The 24,534-nt window shown below is 39.4% G+C and overlaps 1 protein-coding gene and 1 pseudogene across 1 annotated transcript; both read right to left on the bottom strand.

Moving 5' to 3' along the window:
* Positions 1 to 1,862: 1,862 nt before the first annotated feature.
* DEFB118 (defensin beta 118) lies at positions 1,863 to 5,469 on the bottom strand. The gene is made up of 2 exons (XM_012754646.2): positions 5,412 to 5,469; positions 1,863 to 2,182 (listed from the first exon to the last, which is right to left on the bottom strand). Exons 1-2 carry the CDS (start codon positions 5,467 to 5,469, stop codon positions 1,863 to 1,865), a joined length of 378 nt encoding a protein of 125 aa, XP_012610100.2.
* A 16,885-nt stretch (positions 5,470 to 22,354) lies between these two features.
* Positions 22,355 to 23,799, bottom strand: LOC105865807 (lipoamide acyltransferase component of branched-chain alpha-keto acid dehydrogenase complex, mitochondrial pseudogene; annotated as a pseudogene).
* Positions 23,800 to 24,534: the final 735 nt, after the last annotated feature.

The raw sequence follows: 24,534 nt of genomic DNA, 5'->3' as shown, positions 1-24,534 counted from the left end.
TCTTCTCCCACATGCTATATAAGCTCAACACTTTGCTCTGCTTAATGAGCCTGACCAGCATAGCTATCCTGCTCTTAAGAAAGAATCATTCCAGCATTTTGGTTTTAGATATTGAGCAATGGTTTCATCCGTTGACTTCTTTTCTCTTTCCTTCAATGCTCTTACTCAGCCCAACCACAAAGTTTATGATCTGGAGAAAAGTGTTGGTTCTGGACCTCTGTTTCAGGAAGAATACTGGTCTTAGAAATTAGTCTGACCCTCCCACTGAAAACAACTTTTAAAAACTTAGTTAAAATACACAACAAAGTTTGTTTCTTTTCTTTTTTTTTTTTTTTTTTTTTGAGACTGAGTCTCACTCTTGCCCATGCTAGAGTGCCATATCGTCAGCCTAGCTCACAGCAACCTCAAACTCCTGGGCTCAAGCAATCCTCCTGCCTCAGCCTCCCGAGTGGCTGGGACTACAGGCATGCGCCACCATGCCCAGCTAATTTTTTCTATATATTTTTAGTTGGCCAATTAATTTCTTTCTATTTTTAGTAGAGATTGGGTCTCGCTCTTGCTCAGGCTGGTCTCTCTAACTCCTGAGCTCAAACAATCCACCCGCCTCGGCCTCCCAGAGTGCTAGGATTACAGGCATGAGCCACTGTGCCCAAAGCTTCTTAGTCATCCCTGACCTTGCAAGAAAGTAAGGCCAAGTATATTAAAGCCAAGTGAAAGCAGGCACTCTTCTGAAGGCAGTAACTGAAGCTTGTTTTTGTCTTAAAGGCATTTGTTGAATCAGGTGAACTTGAACTTTGGTTTCCATGGCTTTGGCAGAGGTGGGGGTTGGCAGGAGAGAGGAGATAGTACCTAGGATCTGCAAAAATATGTGTCTGGTAGGAGACCCCCTACATAAATCTCAGTCCTGAACGTGTTATATACCAGATACAATATTCCTTCTGTTTCAACAGATGTTTCCAAGGAAAATTGCCTGGTTTTGAACTTTGGTACTCAGTAAATAGAAAAAAAGTCTCCACTGAGAATTTATAACCTTAAGCTGGACCTCATATAGTCTTTTAGCCTGAATTCACATTACATGGGCAGGAAAATTGCTGCTTTCACCCAAGGTGTTCTATAAAGAAAGCCTTAGTGTCTTAATAGTTACTCTTATGGCTGCAAAGATTTAGAATTTTATTTCGACCACTTATGCTGCCATTAAGAGGCAGGACTAACACAAGGGATGCCTTTGATGTCCCAAGACACCTGTTGGGGAGACAGAAGGACACATCAAAAGATCAGTGTTGGAAGCCGGGCGCGGTGGCTCACGCCTGTAATCCTGGCACTCTGGAAGGCTGAGGCAGGCGGATTGCTCGAGGTCAGGAGTTCAAAACCAGCCTGAGCAAGAGCAAGACCCCGTCTCTACTATAAATAGAAAGAAATTAATTGGCCAACTAATATATATATAAAATTAGCCGGACATGGTGGCGCATGCCTGTAGTCCCAGCTACTTGGGAGGCTGAGGCAGAAGGATTGCTTAAGCCTAGGAGTTTGAGGTTGCTGTGAGCTAGGCTGACGCCACGGCACTCACTCTAGCCTGGTCAACAAGCGAGACTCTGTCTCAAAAAAAAAAGATCAGTGTTGGAATATTTAACTTTAGTGATCAAGGCTGTGCATAGGATACCAGCAAACGAGAAACACTAAAAATGGGTTAAAAATCTGTCGTGGAAATAATTTGACACTTCAAGGAGAGCATTGAAGAGTTTATCATTAGAAACAGTGAAAATCTGAGACTTCTTTACACAACTGTTTCTATCTAGAATTACACATGGGATTGGGGGAGGGTCACTGTGATGTTTTCAGTGCTTTAGCTCTGATTTGGTTCGTCACTCTGAGCTGTGATGAACCTTTGGGTGAGAGATCTCAGTTGCATGGACCTCCTCAGACTGGTTAACTGTGACTTCCTTGCTTGTTACGACAAAGCCGTATGTAGTGGGCACTGGTGTTGAAATCACATCAAATGGTGCTGATGATGGCAAATCATGTGAGAGTGTGGAAGGTGTCTTAGGAACTTGCCGGTCCCTTTTGCTTTCTGGAACGCAGCAGGCTCGATGATTCGTACACTTTTCTTGCATCACTTCTTCATCTATGCATTGTTTCCTGCAGTGCCCAGATTTGTTCCAGCATTTTTTTTCACCACTATAGGCTGGGTAACAAAAAGAAAGATCGCTAATTTCATCGATGCTCTCAATTTTACCAGCATGATTGTATATCTGGCATCCTGTAACCACACTGTGGGTCATAATTAGGCTATGGCTGCACCCCCCCCCCCCCGCGCCCCCACCTCAGGCCTGGTAAATACCATGTTTCTAAAAATATCAGTTTCCAATCTCCTACCTGCCTGTTTTTAACTTTTCTGAAAGTGAGATGAATCTTACCATCAATGAAAGGAAATTTGCTCATCATAAGGCATTGGGGCCGGTTATAATGAAGCTACCTGGGCACGTGTAAAGCTACCCACATAAAGAAAGTTCATCTTGCTGCTACTGTGATTAAGTTATTCGCGTTAGTCATATCCTATGTGATGAAATTTCTTTGACTACCTTCTACTGCAAAACATATATCCCAATGAGTACATGAAATATATTTGTGTAGTTTAAAGACTAATAATAAAATGAGTACCATGTGCCCATGCCCTGATTAAGAAATAGAACATTATTAGAACCTTAGAATAGTGCAGGTATTCTGATGTGATAGGCTTCATTTGCTCAGGTGTTAGGCCAGTGCTTCTTAAACTTTAATGTGCATGTGAATTATGTAGAGGCCTTGTTCAAAGGCAGACTCTGATTCAGTTGGTGGGGCAGTGTCCGTGTTTCTGGTTTTCTAATAAATCTCTAGATGATGCCAAAACTGCTAGACTGTGGACCACACTTTCTGTAGCAAGGTATCAGGCCATAAAAAAAACCTCAATAGGCCAGGCGCGGTGGCTCACGCCTGTAATCCTAGCACTCTGGGAGGCCAAGGTGGGAGGATCGCTCAAGATCAGGAGTTCGAAACCAGACTGAGCAAGAACAGAGACCTTGTCTCTACTAAAAATAGAAAGAAATTAATTGGCCAACTAAAAATATTTAGAAAAAATTAGTCGGGCATGGTGGCGCATGCCTGTAGACCCAGTTACTCGGGAGGCTGAGGCAGAAGGATCACTTGAGCCCAGGAATTTGAGGTTACTGTGAGCTAGGCTGACGCCATGTCACTCTAGCTTGGACAACAGAGTGAGACTCTCAAAAAAAAAAAAAAAAAAAAAGTAGACCATACTTTCTGTTCTTATGAAGTTTTCAGTCTTTTCCGGGGACAATAAATAAGCCAGTAAGAGAAGAAAGTAAATGGAGAGAAATGACTCAGGGAAGTGGGGTAGGAAGTGTGTGATCAGAAGGCAAGTAAAGACCTTATTGAGAAGGAAGGGAAAGGGTGAGCTCGAGACTAAATGGGGGAAGAGCTTACCAGGCAGAGGAGGCAGCAAGTGCAAAGTCCCAGAGGCAGGATCTATCTCTAAGTTTTTGAAAAACAATAAGGTGGCTATGGTAAGTGTAGAATAAATTAAGTGGAGAGTCATTAGAGAAGTATAATGGAGGCTGAGATCACATAGAGTCTTGCAAGTCACTGGAAGGAAGCCATTGATACACTTTGATTACAGGATAATAAAAGAATTGCAGGTTAAAATAGCAGTGTGAGATTATACCCATCCGACTAGTAAAAAGAATGTTGAGTGTTGGAGAGATTACGGTGATAGAAAAATCCTTTGCACTGCTGGTGGGAGGGTATGGTTATCTCCCTGTCCCTATAAATGTCATTGATTTTTATTTTTCTTCCTTAAAATAGGAGGGGCTGTCCAAGATAAAGTGTGAAGACTTTATGCTTCTTTCATCATCTCAATTCTTCCCTCCAATTAACCAATCTTACAAGAACACTCAGACTTGAAACCTCTGAACATGTCAATATTTCCTTCACTCTCCACTTGTCGAGTTTCTATGACTCATGGATTGCTTTTACAAAATCTTTCACATCTGTCTCTTTCCTAGTCTCCATATCTCCGCTAGAACTCAAAGCAGACACAATTGGTTCCATATGGATTACACAGAATTGTTCCCGATTGTGTCTGGAATTCCAACTGGAGAATTACTCAAAAGCCCGGAAGCTGGCAATTTCTGCAATGTCCTGAAAGATACATAAGGGAGGAATTAATGGAATAAATAATTTTAGATGTACCTTTAATTTGGTCATTTGACTTCTAAGAATCTAGCCCATATAAATCCTTGTCCAAATATGTAAATGTAGTTGCACAAGTATGTTCACTGCTGTGTTGTTAGAAAATTAGAAAACGTCCCAAATGACTATACATAAATTATGGTTTATCCTACAATAGAACTATATAACTTTATAAAGAACGAGACAAATCTTCAGATGGTGACATGGAAAGGCAGCCACAAAACATTAGATGAAAGAAGAATGCTGCGTAATTGCATCTAGTGTCTTTATTTTTTTTATAAAATGGAAATATTTAGATTTTATGAGAGTTTGATCATATATTAAAATGCATCTTAAAAGATATACAATAAAGACGAAAACAGGTTCTCTTCGGTAGCAATTTCAACATTCTGGCCATGACTTTAGATATGCTAATATAAAAAGCAGTGATTATTAAAAGCTTAGGCTTTCATTGTAGAAGGGAGAAGAAAAGCCCGTTTTCCCTTCCACATAATAGCTCTGCAGATATTTTCTTTTTCTTTTTTTGAAACAGAGTCTCACTCTGTTGCCTAGACTAGAGTACAGTAGCATCATCATAGCTCACAGCAACCTCAAACTCCTGGGCACAACACCCAGCTAATTTTTAAAAAAATTTTTGTAGAGATGGGCTCTCACTATGTTGCTCAGTCTGGTCTCAAACTCCTGGCCTCAAACAATCCTTCCACTTTGGCTTCCCAAAGTGCTAGGATTATAGGGGTGAGTCACCATGCCTGGCCACTGCAGATATTTTCTGACCTGTTCACCAAATTCTAGAATATTAGAAAACAAAAATAACTTCATTTACAGCTATAATGGGACTTTAGGGCCAAGAACATATCAGGAAGTGGGCTTTGTGAATCATTTTGAAGAGCTGGCACAAGCCAGAAAGGGAATTGAAGTGAGTCAAGCTTTCACCCAATTTCTTACGTGGCAACTTGGATTACAGAACCACGGACAACACTGGCTGTTGGAATTGCCCCTGTCTGTTAAGGATAACCTGTCCCCCCTTAGATTCCACCCCTGCCAGGAACAGAGTCCCAATATTGGAGCTGTGGAGCTGCCCAGGTTGGGGGTTCAGTTACACATTAGAATTTCCATGAGCCAGAGCTCATTATATCTCCATTTTTGCAGCTTACCTGAGTTCTAATTACCTGGGATCACTTGGGGTAGGAGCACAAGGATAGGAAGAGCCAGCAGCAGGAGTCTCATGGTCCTTGGGAAATAGGAGGCAGTAGATCCAGGAGCTTGGAACACTGTGTGCATGCAGTGTGGATCTGAACAAGAGTTTTATTGGCCTATCTGCAGTGGGGGCAGACTGGTGGGTTCTGAACCAGACACATACGTAAAAGCTTATCCATGCGAAACATCAGTCCATTGGCTGGTGACTGAGTGAGCATCTGATGAAGGCGCTGGGAGAGTCTGCAGAGGGCTCTGTCACAAGCTTTGAGGAGGTGTTTGCAGACATGGAGAGGGAGGAGGCACTAGGCCATCTTCCCTGGAATCTAGACCTCTCATCAGGGTCCAACCCTCCCTCGCAGTCCCTCTCCCTTGGGCATAAACCTGCTTTTGAACTGCCTACTTGCCTGTGTCTCCCTGCGCTGGGCTGTGCGATTCCTGAGAGTAGGGACAGTGTCTCTCATTTTTGAACCCCCAAAGCACAAAGCATGTTCTCAGTGAAGGTTTGTGGAACTAAAAGATAATGAACGCATGTCCCTCTATAGGCCAAGTACCTCTCTTACATATGTGCCACCAGGGACAGTGACTTGCCCCGGATAATGGGGCTGACTTGCTGTAGAGTGTGTGGGGAGATCATTTACATTATAATAAGATTCAAAGGAGAGTGTGTGGGGAGATCATTTATATTATAATAAGATTCAAAGGAGACTGCCGCCCAAGGTCGCCAAAAAATGCTCCCTACACAAGGAAGGTCTACAATAACTTTGGATGTTACTTTTGACAAGGGGGCAATGGGGGCCATTGGAGGTCTGAGTGTTGTCTGCAAAGACCTCAACATTTAGATCTGTCTTTGGGATGCAGAACCTAGATTTCACCCTGGAGTCAGCCTGGTTCCTGCCTTGCTTTTGTTGCTTTTTCACCCTGTTTCAACTCTTGCTCCCTCCTGTTTGCTTGGTTCTGAAGTTGTTGATCTTCCTCTTTTGGAGTTGATGGTGTCAGCTGTGAGATAGTCTATAGGAATCAGCAGGGTGGTCATGTGGTTAAACAGATTGTTCTCTTTTGGATGGAACCATGCAGAAAGCCTAGGACGGTGGTGGATGTTTCCACATTTAACTTCAGATTAATACGTTCTAACAGGCTGAACTCCCTTACCATGAAATGGTTTCCTAGACAGGCAGAGGGTGTTCTGCAACTGATTTTTCAAGCTGGGGCTAAGTGATTTAATATGAGGGATTTCTACAGTGTCTTTTCTAATCCCTTCCAGGCATAAAGATCCATGTTCTCAATTTTATGAATGCTGTTTTTTTCCATGCCCTGATGATGAGAGAGATCCTGACCCTTTCTAACCTAAAGAATTTGAGAAAAACCCTTTTTTGTTATGCCACAGAAAAGCAGGAAAATCTGGATTACCCCTCCTCCAATTTGTAGAGCCTGACCTCCAGTCTGAGATGGTGGTGGGGTGGGAATGGAGAATAGTTGTTTATAAAAAAAAAAAATGCCCTGAAGGGGAAGGGCTTATTACAGGGGAGAACATAAGTGGGTACAGTTCATGGTGTCAGAGCTAGTCCCTGGCCCAGGGACTAGCCTTCTTTACCCATCCTTGTTGAGGGATAAATCAAGGCCCTCTCCGTTAAGACATACACCTGAAGGATATTAGTTGTTGTTTATTTACCGGAGTTTTATTTTGCTGAAAGCAATTTACCCATACGCTCCTTTCCCCGCCCCCCTGCTTGATTTCTGATGAATGTTATTTACATTTGTACACATAGGTGTTGATTGATTAGTTCCAATTTAATGGTGAGTACATGTAATGAAGTACTAAATTTACTAAATTTTTATCTGTTGTTTTAAATTCTCCTTTGAGCTAAAGACTCCCATGTCCAATTGTATACTTGTCAAATTCACCTGGATTTGTCAGTTTCCCCCCACCCTATTTTACTTGCTCCCACTCCTGTCTTCTTCCTTTCAGTAAATAGCAAATTGGGAAAATTAGATAGCCATATATAGAAGATGGAAACAGGATCCATATCCCTCACCAATGCCAAAAATTAACTCAAGATGGGTAAAAGACTTATATCTAAGACATGAAACCCTGGAATTCTAGAAGAAAATGTTAGAAAAACTCTTTTAGATATCAGCCTAGGCAAAGAATTTATGAAGAAGACCCCAAGGGCAATCACAGCAACAACAAAAATAAATAAATGGGACTTGTACAGCCAAGGAAATAATCAACAAAGCAATAGACAACCTACAGAATGGGAGAAAATATTCACATGTTATATATTGGATAAAGGGCTAATAACCAGAATCTATAAAGAACTCAAGCAAATCATCAATAAAAATCAAACAACCCCATTAAAAAGTGGGCAAAAGATATGAACAGAAACTTTTCAAAAGAAGACAAACTAATGGCCAAGAAACATATGAAAAAATACTCAACATCACTAATCATCAGAGAAATGCAAATTAAAACCATAATGAGGCTGGGTGCGGTGGCTCACGCCTATAATCCTAGCATTCTGGGAGGCTGGGGTGGGCGGATCGTTTGAGCTCAGGAGTTCCAGACCAGCCTGACCAAGAGCAAGACCCCATCTCTACTAAAAATAGAAAGAAATTAATTGGCCAACTAAAAAAATATACATATAATATATATATTTATATATATATTATATATATAAATTAGCCGGGCATGATGGCGCATGCATGAAGTCCCAGCTACTTGGGAGGCTGAGGCAGGAGGATTGCTTGAGCCCAGGAGTTTGAGGTTACTTGTGAGCTAGGCTGACGCCACGGCACTCTAGCCTGGGCAACAGAGTGAGACTCTGTCTCAAAAAAAAAAACAAAACAAAAAAACCAAAAAACATAATGAAATATCACCTAACCCCAGTGAGAATGGCTTTTATCAAAAAGTCCCAAAACAATAGATGCTGGTCTAGATGTGGAGAGAAAGGAACACTTACACACTGTTGGCGGGACCGCAAACTGGTAAACCTATGTGGAAGATAGTATGGAGATTCCTCAAAGAACTAAAAGTAGACCTACCGTTTGATCCAGCAAGGCTATTGCTGAGTATTTACCCAAAAGACAAAAAGTCATTTTATCAAAAAGACACTTGCACTAGAATGTTTATTGAAGCACAATTCACAATTGCAAAGATGTGGAATACACCCAAGTGCCCATCAGTTCATGAGTGGATTAATAAAATGTGGTATATGTTGGAGTACTACTCAGTCATAAAAAATTGAATTAACACCTTTTGCAACAATCTAGATGGAACTGGAGACCATCCTCCTAAGTGAGGTATTGCAAGAATGGAAAAATAAGCACCACATGTACTGTGTTTCCCTGAAAATAACACAGGGTCTTATATTTATTTTTCCTCAAGAAGACACCCTAGGGCTTATTTTCAGGGGATGTGTTCTTTTTTTTAAGTACGGTACAACAATCTACATTTATTCAAATATAGTTAAGTCGTCTTCTTTTGGAACATCATCATAACTCTACACACCCCGAATTCCATCCTGAATTTCTTGCGACTCTATTTCCTTTAGAACCATTGGCCCCAATCTCTCATTTGGAGCAATAGAGCTCTCGTGGGGCAGATGAGAAGGGCTGCTCATCTTCTTTACCGCTCCTTGATGAAATGCATGGGTTGTGCAGATACGCTGCGTAGCCACGCCCATCACTAGGTCTCATTTTCGGGGGGTAGGGCTTATATTACGCAAATGCTTAGAAATCCTGCTAGGGCTTACTTTATGGGTAGCTCTTATTTTCGAGGAAACACAGTACTCACTATTAATTGAAACTAACCAATCAGCATTCTTACAAACAAATGGAAGTAAAACTCAACAGAAATCATGCAGATGGGAGGGGTGAGGAAGGGATGGGTGAAATCATACCTAACGAGTACAATGTATACTCTCGGGGTGAGGAGCACACTTACAACTTTGACTCAAGCAGTACAAAAGAAATCCATGTGACCAAAACATTTTTACCCCCATAATATTCTGAAATTAAAAAAAAGTAGCATACCCATCCAAGTTGTTATTCAGTCTGAGTCCCTTTCTTGTTCCAATTATAGTAGCAATCACAGCTTATTTATTTTTTATTTGTTTATTTTTTGCTTTCTTTGCTAGATAATCTGCTTCATTAGATCAAGCAACAAGCCTGTCATCTTCAATTTTATAGCCCCGGTGTCAACCACAATGTGTTTCAATATAGTGTTTAGAAAGTATTCTTGAATAAATGAGTGAAATTTTTGCCTGCCTCAGTTTTCTCATCTGTAAAGTGCTGATAATTTCTCTATGTTACAGGTTTTTTTTTTTTTTTTTGAGTGCTGCTATGTTTGAGTAGTGATTTATTCTTGGAATTAAAGTTTAATTGCTGTTGTTAAATCCCCATGAAGGGAAATAAAGCTCCTGATAGTCCAACATCTATAATTTAGAGAAAATCACATCAGCAGGGAGTTCATAATCATTTAGTAACAAAAACTAATCGGATGAGGGCCACTGGGCCAGGAACTTTCTGTTCAGACTGTGGCTAGTACCACTGGGCTTACCTTCACTTGATGTTATAAGCTTTTCCTATTTAGGACAAGATTTTCTTAAAATTTCCCACAACATGAAATCATCCTACACTGAAACCATGAGGGGAAACTCAAGGCTTCCCACCTTACTGAGTCTCCAAGGAGGTGGAGATGTGCAACGATCAAAACCAATACAGAATCCTTGGGGACTTCTAAGTGGCCCTTGGGGATGAACTTCTTAGTAGGGGTAACAAAAAATGTAGAATGGAACTGACATTTAGCTCTTTCCTCCCTAGGGGGCTTATGCTGGAACATTTATTTGAATCTTTTTTTCCTTGTTCTTTTCTGGGTCCTCTTCACTGAACACACACATCCTTAGGAAGATAAGTATTATCATGTAGGGTTCAGCTGCCTTCTCTGTAGGTCCTTGGATTGCCAAACATGATCAGAGCTTGGGTGAAGAAAATAAGCCCATGGAGCCAACAAATCAAGAAGGCTGTCCTTGTTGTCTAGTCTTTAAACAAAGGAAGGAGAAGCATTCCTCAGAGTATATCTCTGGCTCAGCCCCACTCTGGGACAGGACATCAGACAGAAGCTTAGGACCAAAGGTGAGCTAGTAATAAATAGCTGTACTTAACTGAAATGTCTTCTATTTCATAAACAAAATGCTTGGTGTCCTAATTCATAGTCCTAAACTATTGGCAAAAAAAAGAAAATAAAATCAAGGAGGTACTTGTATTGAACTACGAAGCAAATATAACACAAAGAATTTTCCAGAGTCTTCCCAAACCCTTTTTGGAAAGTCGGAGGCACAGATATAGAGAATAGTGCCAGGGACATGGGGCAACCACAAAGGAGGCACAAAAGCAATGGAAAAGTGTTTTTCTTGGGTAAAGTGATGTGATATTCGATGTTTCCAAAAAATTCTTTGAGGACGTTTTCATGGGAAACACTGGAAGTTTTCTAGATTTCCTTCTAACTTTGTTAAGTAGTTCATCATTGTTTTTGTTTAGAATTGAGTATATCTGGCGACAGGACATCATGGTATTTTTAGTGCTTTGGGCACCTCAAGATCTTAATCTATCCCTGTGAGGACAGAGATGAGTGACAGCAGAGAGGAGGTCATGTGCTTTAATGGACGCATGGAAGAGACACCAGAGTTGACAATTCCTTGTCTGAGAAGTCTCCAGTTTTTTCTGCTTCACTGTAAATTCTTATTGCTATTAAGGACTATTACTGGGAAATTTTCGTTTTCTTCTCTCACGTAATCATTAAAAGTTTTGGTAGCTGCTTCGTGTGGTCTGTATGGTTGAGGATATGTCTTGCTTGGAACACAGCAATAGTCACCATTTTTACATGGCTTTTTCACCTGTTCACCAGGTTTGCAGTTTTGCCTGCAATGTCCTTTTAGGATCCAGCAAAATTTTCGGCCCCCGTAGACTGAAAAGAGTAAGGAAAGGTAATTTAGATATCAATGCTCATAGTCTTAACAATTAGAATCACCACATCTGTAATCTTCACAACAACCCTGTGTTCATTAAAAGAATTATATAAGCAAAGTAAGGTTTGGTATATATATTTCCATATTTCTAAGCATCTTACCATCAAAGAAACTTGTTAGCCAGCAGGAACTGGAGTTATTTGGTGAGAAGTTGTGTGATCATGTGAAATTAGCTGTATAAAGTAGGTTAATTTAATCCCACCTAAGCTGAGTTACTTATATTTGCTATACCACAAGTATAGGAATTTCAATTTCAATTGAGTCCACAATTGTCACTCACAATGTCTTAAAAATGATTGCGCTAAGCAGAAGGAAGCTTTTAGAGGGGATAGGTTTATGGCATAGATTGTGGTGATGATGGTTTCATAAGTGTATACTTATCTCCAAACTCATCAAGTTGTATACATTCAATATATATAGCTTTTTGTATTTCAACTGTACCTCAATAAAGCATTTTTGAAAATGATTGTTCTATGAGGTAGCAATGAAACAAAACGAGTGTTTTAGCTAGAGAGCACAGAAACATAGCTGTAGTAGATTATTTATTTGTTCTCACACTTGAACATGCATCACAATCTCCCTTATTGGCTTGTTGAAATGCAGATTGCTGGGTCCCACTGAGAGTTTTGAATTCAGTAGATCTGCAATGGGGTGGGACTTGAAAATTTGCACTCTTAACAGGTTCCCAGATAATGCTGATGCTGCTGGTTGGGAGAACCACACTGAGAACCACTGCACTATAGAGTTTATAACATCTTTGCAAGAATATCCACACAGTAATACATTCTCAAGAAGCAACAACCAATTATTTTTTAAATTTATGAAATTGTGCATATTTATGGGACACAATATGATGTTTAGGTACATGTATAAATTGTGTAATGATCAAACTGGGGAAATTAGCATATCCATCACCTTAACCATTTATTATTTCTTTGTGATGAGAACATTCAAAAACCTCTCTTCTAGCTATTTTGAAACATACATTATTGTTAACTGCAGTCATACTATTGTACAATGTACCACCAGAACCTATTCCTCCTAGCTTTGTACCTGTTGACCAATCTCTCATTTTCTTCCCTGCCTCATAATCTCCCCATCCTCTTGTTACCACTATTCTACTCTGTACTTCCATAAGATCAACTTTTTAGATTCCACATATGAGTGAGATCATGTGGTATTTCTCTTTCCATGCCTAGATTATTTCAACTCAATATAACCTCCAGGTTCATCCATGTTGCTTCAAATGACAGAATTTAATTATTTTTAATGGCTAAATAGTATTCCATTGACCATATACATCACATTTTCTTTATCCATTTATCTGTTGATGAACACTTAGGTTTATTCCATGGTGTTGCTATTGTGAATAGTGCTGCAATAAAAATGGAAGTGCAGATATCTCTTCAACATACTGATTTAATTGCATTTGGATATATACCAAGTGTGGGATTGCTGGATCATAAGGTAATTATATTTAATATTTTTAATTTATTGAGGAACCTCTATACTGTTTTTCATAATGGCTGTACTTTCATTCTAACCTGCAGTCTGTAAGTGGTCCCCATTCTCCACATTCTTGCCAAATAAAACCACTGATCTTTTGGTATTTTAGTAATAGTCATTCTGACTGGAGTGAGGTCATATCCCACTGCAGTTTTGACTTGCATTTCCCTGATAATTAATGCTGTTGATTATTTTTCCATATATCTGCTGGATATTTGCTTGCCTTCTTTTGAGATGTCTGTTCTTATTTTTTGTCCATTTTTCAGATTGAGTTCTTTGTTTTTTTGTTGTTGAGTTGTTTGAATTCCTTATGTATTTTGGATATTAGTTCTTTATCAGATGTATAATTTGCAAATATATTCTCCCATTCTGTAGGTCTCTTTGCTCTTTTCTTCACTGTGCAGAAGCTTTTTAGTTTGAGGTAATCCCATTTGTCTATATTGGCTTTTGTTGCCTGTACTTTTGAGATTTTATCCAAAAAATCATTGCCTGGAGACCAGTGTCATGGAGCTTTTCCCCCATGTTTTCTTCTGGTAGTTTTGTAGTTTTAGGTCTCACATTTAAGTCTTTAATCCATCTTGAGTTAATTTTTGTATATGGGGAGAGACAAGGATCTAGTTTCATTCTTCTGCGTGTGGATATCCAGTTTTCCCAGCACAATTTGTTAAAGAGGCTGTCCTTTTCTCATTGTGTTTACTTGACATCTTTGTCAAAACTCAGTTGGCTGTAGATGTGTGAGTTTATTTCCGGACTTTCTATTTTGTTCCATTAGTCTATGCATCTGTTTTTATGCCAAAACTATGATATTTTGTTACTATAACTTTGTAGTATGCTTTGAAGTCAGCTAGTGTGATGCCACCAGCTTTGTTATTTTTGCTCAAGATTGATTTTGCTATTTGAAGTCTTTTGTGGTTCCATCTGAATTTTAGGATTGTTTAGTTTAAGGATGAAACATCCCACAAATAGACAGAAATCTATTTTTTATTTTTGAAAAATTCTTGTGAAAGTCTTGTTGATCACTTCACAGAAAACATGTAAGTCATAAAATTTACCAAGTCTCTTGGGATTAAGTACAGGTAATTGATAACTTTTACTTTTAGAGGCACCATCACTTAGAGACCCAACCATCTGTCAAAATCTAGCTAGATTTTCTAATGACACATACTTTAATTAAGAAAAAATGAAATAAATAGAGAAGTACCCTTGATATCATTGTCCATTTCATCATACTTTGATGTTGTATTATTAATCTTAAAAGTTTCCAAAAGGTCATAAATAGAGTTTTAAAAAATGCATTTGGGAACTTGATCCAGTGTTTAACTGACAATGGCTGAAATTTGCTACTCTATATTTTAATAACTTCATTGATACCAGATATCATTTTAAATGAAAAAAGGATATTCATGAATTAGGTTGAATGCTGAAAAAAAAGAACAGAAGAAGAACAGCTGAAGGAAATCTATATAAAACTATGTAAAATACAAATCTGGAAGCTATAAGTAACAAGGCCTGGGCTCAAGTAATTCTCCCACCTCAGCCTCCACAACAGCATGTCACTGAGCCTGGATAATTTTTTTTTTTTTTTACTTTTTATAGAGATGGGAATCTTGCTGTGTTGCCTAAGCTGGTCTCGAAGTCCTGGCCTCAAGTGATCCTCCCACCTGGGCCTCCCAAAGTACTGAGATTATAGGCATGAGCCACCATGCCTGGCCATCAATATGTTAATCTTAAGTGTTAAAATTTGGGTTAAAGATCTCCAAATACTATTGTTGACTTAACTATTTTTCTCTAAAATACATTTAGAGATCTATTTTGTTATTTTGCAAATTTGGAGGCTGAAATTATAGGTGCTAATATGTTCTTGTAGCATAATCATTTCTTTGCCAATATATAACCCACCTCTCTGTTAATCATTATACATTTTGTCATGAATCCTTCTATGTTGCACATTAAGATTGCTACTCCAGCTTTCTTTAAGAAACCTATATTTGCTTAGTATGGAACTTCATTATTTTAATTTTTCCATGCCTTTTAATGTCATGTGTGTCTGTGTCTTTTAGACAACATGTTATTTTAACTTTCTTTGTCTCGTTTGAGAGGGTAAGTCTTTATTTATTGAGTTTAACCCATTTACATTTATTGTAATTAAAATTATATTTGGACTTATTTCTGCTATTTTATTTTATATTTTCCACTTATTGATGTTTTTTAATGTATTCCCTCAGCTGATTTAAAAGGTACTCATTTTATTTTTATTCTTATGCTGTAAGCAACATAAAAAAACCCATGTCCATGATAATCTACCTTTATTGATTTTTTTTTTTTTTTTTTGAGACAGAGTCTCGCTTTGTTGCCTAGGCTAGAGTGAGTGCCATGGCGTCAGCCTAGCTCACAGCAACCTCAAACTCCTGGGCTCAAGCGATCCTTCTGTCTCAGCCTCCCAAGTAGCTGGGACTACAGGCATGAGCCACCATGCCCGGCTAATTTTTTCTATATATATTAGTTGGCCAATTAGTTTCTTTCTATTTATAGTAGAGAGGGGGGGGTCTCGCTGGTTTCGAACTCCCGACCTCGAGCAATCCGCCCGCCTCGGCCTCCCAGAGAGCTAGGATTACAGGCGTGAGCCACCGCGCCCGGCCCCTTTATTGATTTTTGAAATTTATCAATAATTATATCTTAACCTCTCAACAAGGTAAGTACTGCAGCAGTACTTTCATACTCCTTAGCTTTTTCTCCACTAAGCTTTGACCATTCCCTCCCTAACCATGTTGATTATCTAAAATTCATGGGCAATTACAGGATGCATTTTCCCTCTCTTTCTAGTCTAGATTTTGTTTGTTTGTTTGAGACAGAGTCTCATTCTGTTGCCCAAGCTAGAGTGCCATGGCATCAGCGTAGCTCACAGCAACCTCAAACTCCTGGGCTCAAGCAATCCTGCTGCCTCAGCCTCTCGAGTACCTGGGACCACAGGCATGTGCCACCGTGCCCGTCTAATTTTTTCTATATAGTTTTAGTTGTCCAGCTAATTTCTTTCTATTTTTAGTAGAGACAGGGTCTCACTCTTGCTCAGGCTGGTCTGGAACTTCTGAGCTCAAACAATCTACCTGCCTTGAGCTCCCAGAGTGCTAGGATTACAGGCATGAGCCACTGCGCCCCACCTCTAGTCTAGTTTTTAAAGTTAACTACAAAATTATAAGTAATTGATAATTCTTACCTTTCATATAATTTCCAACATCCTTATGGATTTTTTTTTTCTCTTTTTACTCGAGTTCTTCCTCCAAGGGCATTTCCAAAGTAGGTCTTTATATGGCAAACATTCTGAGTCCTTCTATGCTTAGGAATATTTCTGTTATGCTCTTATATTTGAATATCGGTGTAGATGGATATAAAATTCTAGGTTCAAAGTTCTTTTCCTTCACTATGTAAAATATTTATTTTTCCTTTCACACCATGTCACATGAGTAGTCACCACAACCCTGATTTCTCTTGGTTTGCATAAAGAATGTTCATTTGGGTTTTCTAAAGTTTTTGTTGTTGTTGTTGTTGTTTTTATGCCCTGGAAGGCAAGTAAATTCTTCCAGCTATGAATGATCCAAAGGAGACTTAGAAAACATGTTCATGAAAAACAAAACTATGAACTTACTCTTACCTAATGAGTTGACTTTTAGGAACTTATTTAGAAATTTTTGTCCAAGTATGTAAAAATATATATGCAAAAAGTTAAGTTGCAGTTTTGTTTGTTTTAGCAAAGATCTGGAAAGATCTCTTTTTAACACCAATAAGAATTAGTTGTATAAATTATGACTTACCCATATGATGGAATAGTATATGACTTCTAGAAGCAATGAAGCAGGTTTATATGTGCTAACAAGGAATGTCTAGGTACTCCAAGGGGAGGCAAAAGAATGGAAAAGAAGGTAAAAATACTGTGGAAGTATATCCACAGAGGATCTGGCTGTCAGGAAGCCTTCCTTGTCCCCCACTTCTACCTCCCACTGGAATGTTGGGGTCTCTGCTCATAGTCCCTCCCAGTCTATTCTAACACTTATCACACTGCATTGGGACCAACTGAGAACTCCTTGTCTAGCATGTATTGCTGAATTAAGAAAATCGGAGTAATGTAAGTTACCTTTTTGGTTAAAAAAGATCTATAGGTATGTACATATTTCTGTGAATTTATATATAATAGAAAAAATATCAGACAGAAGAGGAGAATTGTGCTGTGTCTAAAAATTATTCACGCCCTCATAAGCAGTAGTCTCAAAACTATGACCATTTGTTTGTGAAATCTCATTATAAATTATTAACAAAATCACAGACTTTCATGGTTGGAAAGGAGCAGAAAGCCTTGTACTTTCTTCCACATGACTGCTTTTCAGATACTTTCATGCCAGAGTAGGAGAACAGGGACTTTGTATGAAGTATTGATAGAACTTATGTCTAAGAAAGGCCTCAAGATTCACAATTTGGTAGAAATTGGAAAGACAGCTGAAGGCAAGCAGCTCCTCAGTTGAGTCATTGGGCTACTAATGTAAAGTACCAAGGGATATTTTGGATGCCGGGGTTACAGCTGAATATGGAAAGGAACTTCTCAGAAGACACCCTGCCCTACTCCATGACTCCAGGGACCTTGGCCAGATGCACATGCCCAACATGGGGCCTTGGATTTGTCCTGGGAGGAAAGCATTCTGGTAAGGTCAAACACGTATCACCCACCCCTGAAAAGCCTGTCTCAATGGACAAAAAGGCATTAAACCTTCCACGGGCAGTTCCCCACCCTAGATCTTTTTCCCTTCTTCCTTGGTTCTGTTTACCTGGAAACATCTGGAACAGGACCAAAAATACAGTAAGAGTCAGTAGCAAGAATTTCATGGTCTTTGAGAATGATGTGGCAGATCCAGGAGTTAGAACATTCTGCAATGGGACTCTGGACTCAGGTTTTTATTTGCCTCTGTGGGGTGGAGTCGAGGGGGTGAGTTATGGGTAATGATGCAAAGAGAGGTATAAGGGTATATTGGTCCTTTGGCCAGTAGCATTACCTGATTATTTGGCACTCAGATCCCTGTTCTAGGTCCTCCAAGGGGAGGCAAAAAAATGGAAAAGAAGGTAAGAATACTGTGGAAGTATATACACAGAGGATCTGCATATCAGGAAGCCTTCCTTGTCCCCCACTTCCATATCCCATTGGGAATGTTAGTCCCTCCCAGTCTATCCTAACACTTAACGCACTGCATTGGGATCAACTGAGGACTCCTTGGGGTCAGACATGGTCTCTTTCCTGTTTCCAGGGCCAGAGACTTAAACGTGGGTGACTCAGAAAAGAATATTTTAATAAAATGAATGAACACATTATTTTTTTTGAGGCAGAGTCTCACTCTGTTGCCCAGGCTAGAGTGCCGTGGCATCAGCCTAACTCACAGCAACCTCCAACTCCTAGGCACGGGCAATCCTTCTGCCTCAGCCTCCCAAGTAGCTGGGACTACTGGCATGTGCCACCATGCCTGGCTAATTTTTTCTATATATTTTAAGTTGTCCAGCTAATTTCTTTCTATTTTTTTTTATATTAGAAATGGGGTCTCACTTTTGCTCAGGTTGGTCTTGAACTCCTGAGCTCAAACGATCCACCTGCCTTGGTCTCCCAGAGTGCTGGAATTATAGGTGTGAACCACTGTACCCAGCCATGCACATGTTTTTATATAATGCATAATGTCTTGGGGATTCTTACAATCAGGGTCTTTGGAATCAAGTAGGCCAGACTTCCTTATTTTATACATGGGAACACTGAGGTCAAGAGAGGAGGAGTGAATAGCAGTCAGGAATGTTGGGGTGAGGACTCACAAGAGAGCCTGAAAGCCCTCTTCCCAAAGTAGGTAAAGTATAACAGGGGTGCTGTGCTGCTTCTGATACAGGCATCCTGGTAATGCGCACAGTAACTTCTATGAACACCCGACATACAGAGCTGACTTTGGACTAAGCTGTCACCTTGGATCCACCTCAGGCTTGTCTCTCTGAGGCTTCAGTTTCACCCCGTGTCAGCTCTTGCGGAACGAGTCATATAACCTTATGCCAAAAGGTCTGCTTGGCCACGAACTAATAAAGCTTGAGAGGAGGTGCCTAATGTTCTTGTCTAAATAAATTTCTCACTGTTTTATTTCTTTAGGTCATTTTATTTTTGGTGATAAATTTCCAATCTCGATAGACTATGGTCAGAAACTAGAAATTGGTAGTCTTTAGTCTGGGGCATTTAGTAGTGATTTCTTTTTGCCAAAGAACCTGGTTCTTTGGTGTTATATGGGACAAAGTCCTCTATTAAAGAAAGCTTTTTCGCTCTTTTTATCAATACAAATATTCTTTTTTATTTTTTATTTACTTAAAGTATAAAATACTCAGAGAACTGTATTAAAATCCCCCAAGTGTGATCAAGCATTTAATCAAGTTCTTATATTTCTAATAGTTTTTATGTTACATACTTATTTTGTTGCTTTATTTTATGGCGCATCAATTTTTATGACTGTTAAAGCTTCTCTGTAGATTGTGACATTTATTTTTAGATGATATTCCACCTTGTTTTGCTCTCAAATTCCACTTTAACTTTTTTTTTTTTGAAACAGAGTCTCACTCTGTTGCCTGGGCTAGCATGCCGTGGCGTCAGCCTAGCTCACAGCAACCTCAAACTCCTGGGCTCAAGCGATCCCTCTGCCTCAGTCTCTGGAGTAGCTGGGACTATAGGCACGTGCCACCATGCCTGGCTAATTTTTTCTGTATATTTTTAGTTGGCCAATTAATTTCTTCCTATTTTTAGTAGAGACGGGGTCCCGCTCTTGCTCAGGTTGGTTTCGAACTCCTGAGCTCCAAGGATCCTCCCGCATCGGCCTCCCAGAGTGCTAGGATTACAGGCGTGAGCCACCATGCCCCACCCACTTTAACTTTTGTGTTAACATAGGAATTGTACTCTGACTGTTAATCTGATTCAGCATTTGCAGCTGTTGCACTGCATTTCCTACTTTCAGAATTGCAGATGGGAAGTCTGAAGTTAGTTTGATTCCCTTTCCTTTATTGGTATCTTGTATCTTTTGCCTGGAAGCTTCTGATATTACCTTTTTATGCTAGGGATGTAGATTTCTTAAAAACCAATTTGTGTCTAGATATGTGTTTTTTTTCATAGATATGCCTGGGACTTGGTGAATTCTTATAATCTATAAACTCACGTCTTCTGTTCTGAGAAATTTTCTTCTATTATGTCTCAATTATAACTTCTATTCATTTTCTTTCTAATTCTTGAACTCATTTTTTTTTATACTACAATCCCATTTTTTTTTTTTTTTTTTGAGACAGAGTCTCGCTTTGTTGCCTAGGCTAGAATGAGTGCCGTGGCATCAGCCTAGCTCACAGCAACCTCCAACTTCTGGGCTCAAGCGATCCTCCTGCCTCAGCCTCCCAAGTGGCTGGGACTACAGGCATGCGCCACCATGCCCGGCTAATTTTTTCTATATATATTATTTGGCCAATTAATTTCTTTCTATTTATAGTAGAGACGGGGTCTCGCTCTTGCTCAGGCTGGTTTCGAGCTCCTGACCTCGAGCAATCCGCCCGCCTCGGCCTCCCAGAGAGCTAGGATTACAGGCGTGAGCCACCGCACCCGGCCTACAATCCCATTTTAATAAAAAGAATAGCCATGTATCCAGATACATACATCAAAATGTTGATAGTGGTAGGTCATGGATGATTATTTTATTTTATTGATAACTCTCTGTATTACCTGAATTTTTAAAATAACAGCATTTTTCATTTTCTGATTTAAAAATTATTTCCATTTTGAGAAAAATCTAGATATTAAAATGACCTTTTTTCCATCACAAAACTTTACTTGAACTAATTTTAGCATGCAGTATTTGATTGGACAATATTAGAAAGCACTTGAATTTCTGAATGCAAATCAAAATGTTGGATTATATTCATTTTGATGCTATTTCTGATTAAAGTGGACTTTTAACATAATGGTCATTATAAAATTTTCACTGATGTATAAAATTTATTATTTTATTTTTGATCCATAATTACCCATTAGACTCCTTTCTCCTCTTATCCACATTCTTATTTAGGATATGGAGAATGGAATAGACCTTAATTCCTTATCTTAACCTAATTTTTAGCTGAAGACCAAGAAAGTTTTGTTTTATGTTGTTTTTTGAGACAGAGTCTCGCTTTGTTGCCCAGGCTAGAGTGAGTGCCGTGGTGTCAGCCTAGCTCACAGCAACCTCAAACTCCTGGGCTCAAGCAATCCTCCTGCCTCAGCCTCCTGAGTAGCTGGGACTACAGGCATGCGCCACCAGGCCCGGCTAATTTTTTTCTATATATATTAGTTGGCCAATTAATTTCTTGCTATTTATAGTAGAGATGGGGTCTTGCTCTTGCTCAGGCTGGTTTCGAACTCCTGACCTAGAGCAATCCGCCCGCCTCGGCCTCCCAGAGTGCTAGGATTACAGGCGTGAGCCACTATGCCCGGCCAATCAAGAAAGTTAAAAGGGAGCAGACTTCTGAATATATAAAAAGTCTGCCTGCTACATTTAAAGTTGTTTCCTTATGTGATGGAAATTTGCAAAGGTGAAGTTCTTTCCCAACAAAACACTAAATTATTACCAAAATTCTAAAAGTATATCAATTTTAAACAAACACCTTTAATAGACTGCTTATAAAACTGTAATTGGGCATTTTTAAGATCAGGTTATCATTTTCCCTTTTAAAAGATGTTAATTTACATAAATAAAACATAGATGATATTTCTATACAGAGCTAGAATATACTCCTGGATATCTTAAAAGATAAGTATAATTGCACTTATACGACAATTAACATGATTGTAGGGAAATGGAAAATATTTTTTGTACACAAATTCCTTTTTCCAATTAAGCAGAATTAAAAAGTTTCATTTAGAGTCAGCCAAAACAAAAACAAAAACAGGGCAAATACTGTGTATATATATGCCTATCTGTCTTATTGTAACATTAATTTTGTTATTGTTGCCATTTTCAATCCATTGACACAAAGGCCTCAGCACCATAATGAGAAGTCACACTCTTACCGTGTCTTACCGATTTTGTCACAGAAGTTACACAATCCTTCTGCCTCAGCCTCCCGAGCAGCTAGGACTACAGGCATGCGCCACCATGCCCGGCTAAAATGTGATAGCCCCAGGAGAACAATTACACCATTATTCATTTCCAGTAAAAAGTCTAATAGAATAGGAATAAATATTGTGCCTTAGAACCTTACTCATATAATACAAATCATTGATAATACAAATTATAAAGATAAACGTGCTGGCACAGCTAGACTTTACATACTCTTTGGAAACTCAAAAAGTTCAAGAATAGATTTATCAATCTTCATTTCAGATTTAGTATCATAAGAGCTGGGTTTTCTAAGTAAGATTTCCACAAATTAGAGAAGAGTGACATTGTAGCACCATCAATAACTCTGTGATCAGCTGACCAGCTCACGTTCATTATCTGTGCCTTATACACTTCTCCTTTTTGGTTAAAACGGGGAAGGGCCTTAATTGATCCAAAGGCTCCCATGGCTACTTCAGGTGGCAATATCACTGCTTTGGCATAGGTACCACCAATTGATCCAATGTTGGAAAGATTAAATGTCCCTCCTGTAAGATCGGTGGTGCTGAGCTGACCTGCAGAGCCTAATTTCTGGAGATGATCCAGTTCCATGGCAATCTCAAATACAGAGCAGGCCTAAACGTTTTTCACATTAGGGACGATCAAACCCTGCTCAGTATCCATTGCTACCCCAATGTTATGAGAAGCCTTATATGTTATATTCTGACAGTTTTCATCCACAGAAGCATTAAGGATGGGAAACTGTAGTAATCCCAAGGATGCAGCCTTTAAGAAGGGTATAAAAGTGAGTTTAATTCCACGAGCTAAAGCAATGGGTTTTAATTCTTTTCGTAGCTTAACCAGTTCAGTAAGGTCAACCTCCTCACAATAGCCAAAGTGAGGTATCTTCAGGGCTGCAGACATAGTCTTGACCATTGCTTTTTGAAAGCCTTTTATGGGTTCTGTTTTGTCTTTGCTTGTGAATACCAGAGGTTTTGCCACTGGTATGGAAATAGTCATGTCTTTTGGTTTTGACACAGGTGGTATAATTTCAGCTTTTGGTGAAGGAGGTAATATAGCTCCTGTCTGCTTTTCCACATAGTTGAGAATATCTTCTTTAAGTATTCTGCCATCTTTTCCGGAGCCAACAACTTCACTCAGCTTAATACTGTTGTCCATTGCAAGGCGGCGAACTGCAGGAGTTGCCAGTGTTTTTTGGCCCTTTACCTCCTGGTGTGTGAGTTCACACGTGACACGGTGGGAGTTTCCACATCTTCTTCTGAATCTTTTAAAGCTTCCGTTTCTATGTCTACTAATGGCTTCCCCACATAGGCAGTATCATCTAGATGATAATAGGGCTTTTTAATGACTCCATCATAAAGTGGCTAGTGATGGTAACAGTAACTTTATCACTTTGTACTTCACGGATGCTATCAAACTGAGACACTGTATCTCCTTCTTTTACATACCATTCTTTAACAGTTACTTCTCTAATCCCTTCTCCAATGTCTGACGGTTTGAACTGAACAACTTGTCGGTGTAAGGCAGCAGTTGTTTTCAACAAGTTGATGTGGATGGCTATGCTTGAATGAAGGATAACTGAAGAAACACACATAATTTGGCTTCAAAACATGAACATTACCGAATGCTTGAAAATATCGCACACAAATCAGCTGCCTGGCTTTGCGGCTCCAGGTCCCCAGCGCTCGAGCTGCAGCCATCTTACCCCGGAAAGACCACTCTTGAACTCGTTATTTGTAAAGGTGGCATGGAAGTGTCCTTTAAAATGCTTTTCCTTCTTTGTGTGTGCAGCAGAAGTTTACTCATGAAAGCATAAGGAAAGTGCAGGAGGCATTACGCTGGCTAACAACTTTCTTTTCTTTTCTTTTTTTTCTGAGACAGAGTCTCACTTTGTTGCCCCGGGCTAGAGTGCTGTGGCGTCAGCCTAGCTCACAGTAACCTCAAACTCCTGGGCTCCAGCAATCCTCCTGCCTCAGCCTCCTGAATAACTGAGACTATAGGCGCGCACCACCACACCTGGCTAATTTTTTTCCTCTATTTTTAGTTAACCGGCTATATTTTTTTTTCTGTTTTTAGTAGAGACAGGGTCTTGCTCTTTCTCAGGCTAGTCTTGAACTCCTGACCTCAAGCGATCCTTCCACCTTGGCCTCCCAGAGTGCTAGGATTACAGATATGAGCCACCTTGACCAGCCAACAATTTTCATTTCATTGTATTTTGTTTCTCATTGTGAAATATCTCTTCCATTTAATCTTACAGATCACCAATTTAGTTGCTATTGTGACCATCCTTTATTTATTTTAATATAAGTTTAAACTGAGCATACTGCATTGAGTTCTAGAAGGTCTTTTCTGTGCTTTATTTTTTTCCTTGAAGTCTTCATTATGCCAAAAATTAAAAATTTCATCTGATTATTTTATTAGTTGCATCTCCAAGA

The sequence above is a fragment of the Microcebus murinus genome, chromosome 16, assembly GCF_040939455.1.
Source record: "Microcebus murinus isolate Inina chromosome 16, M.murinus_Inina_mat1.0, whole genome shotgun sequence".
NCBI classification, from domain to species: Eukaryota; Metazoa; Chordata; class Mammalia; order Primates; family Cheirogaleidae; genus Microcebus; species Microcebus murinus.
The sequence above is the reverse complement of the archived record's forward strand: the minus strand, read 5'-3'. Positions and strand labels throughout refer to the sequence as shown.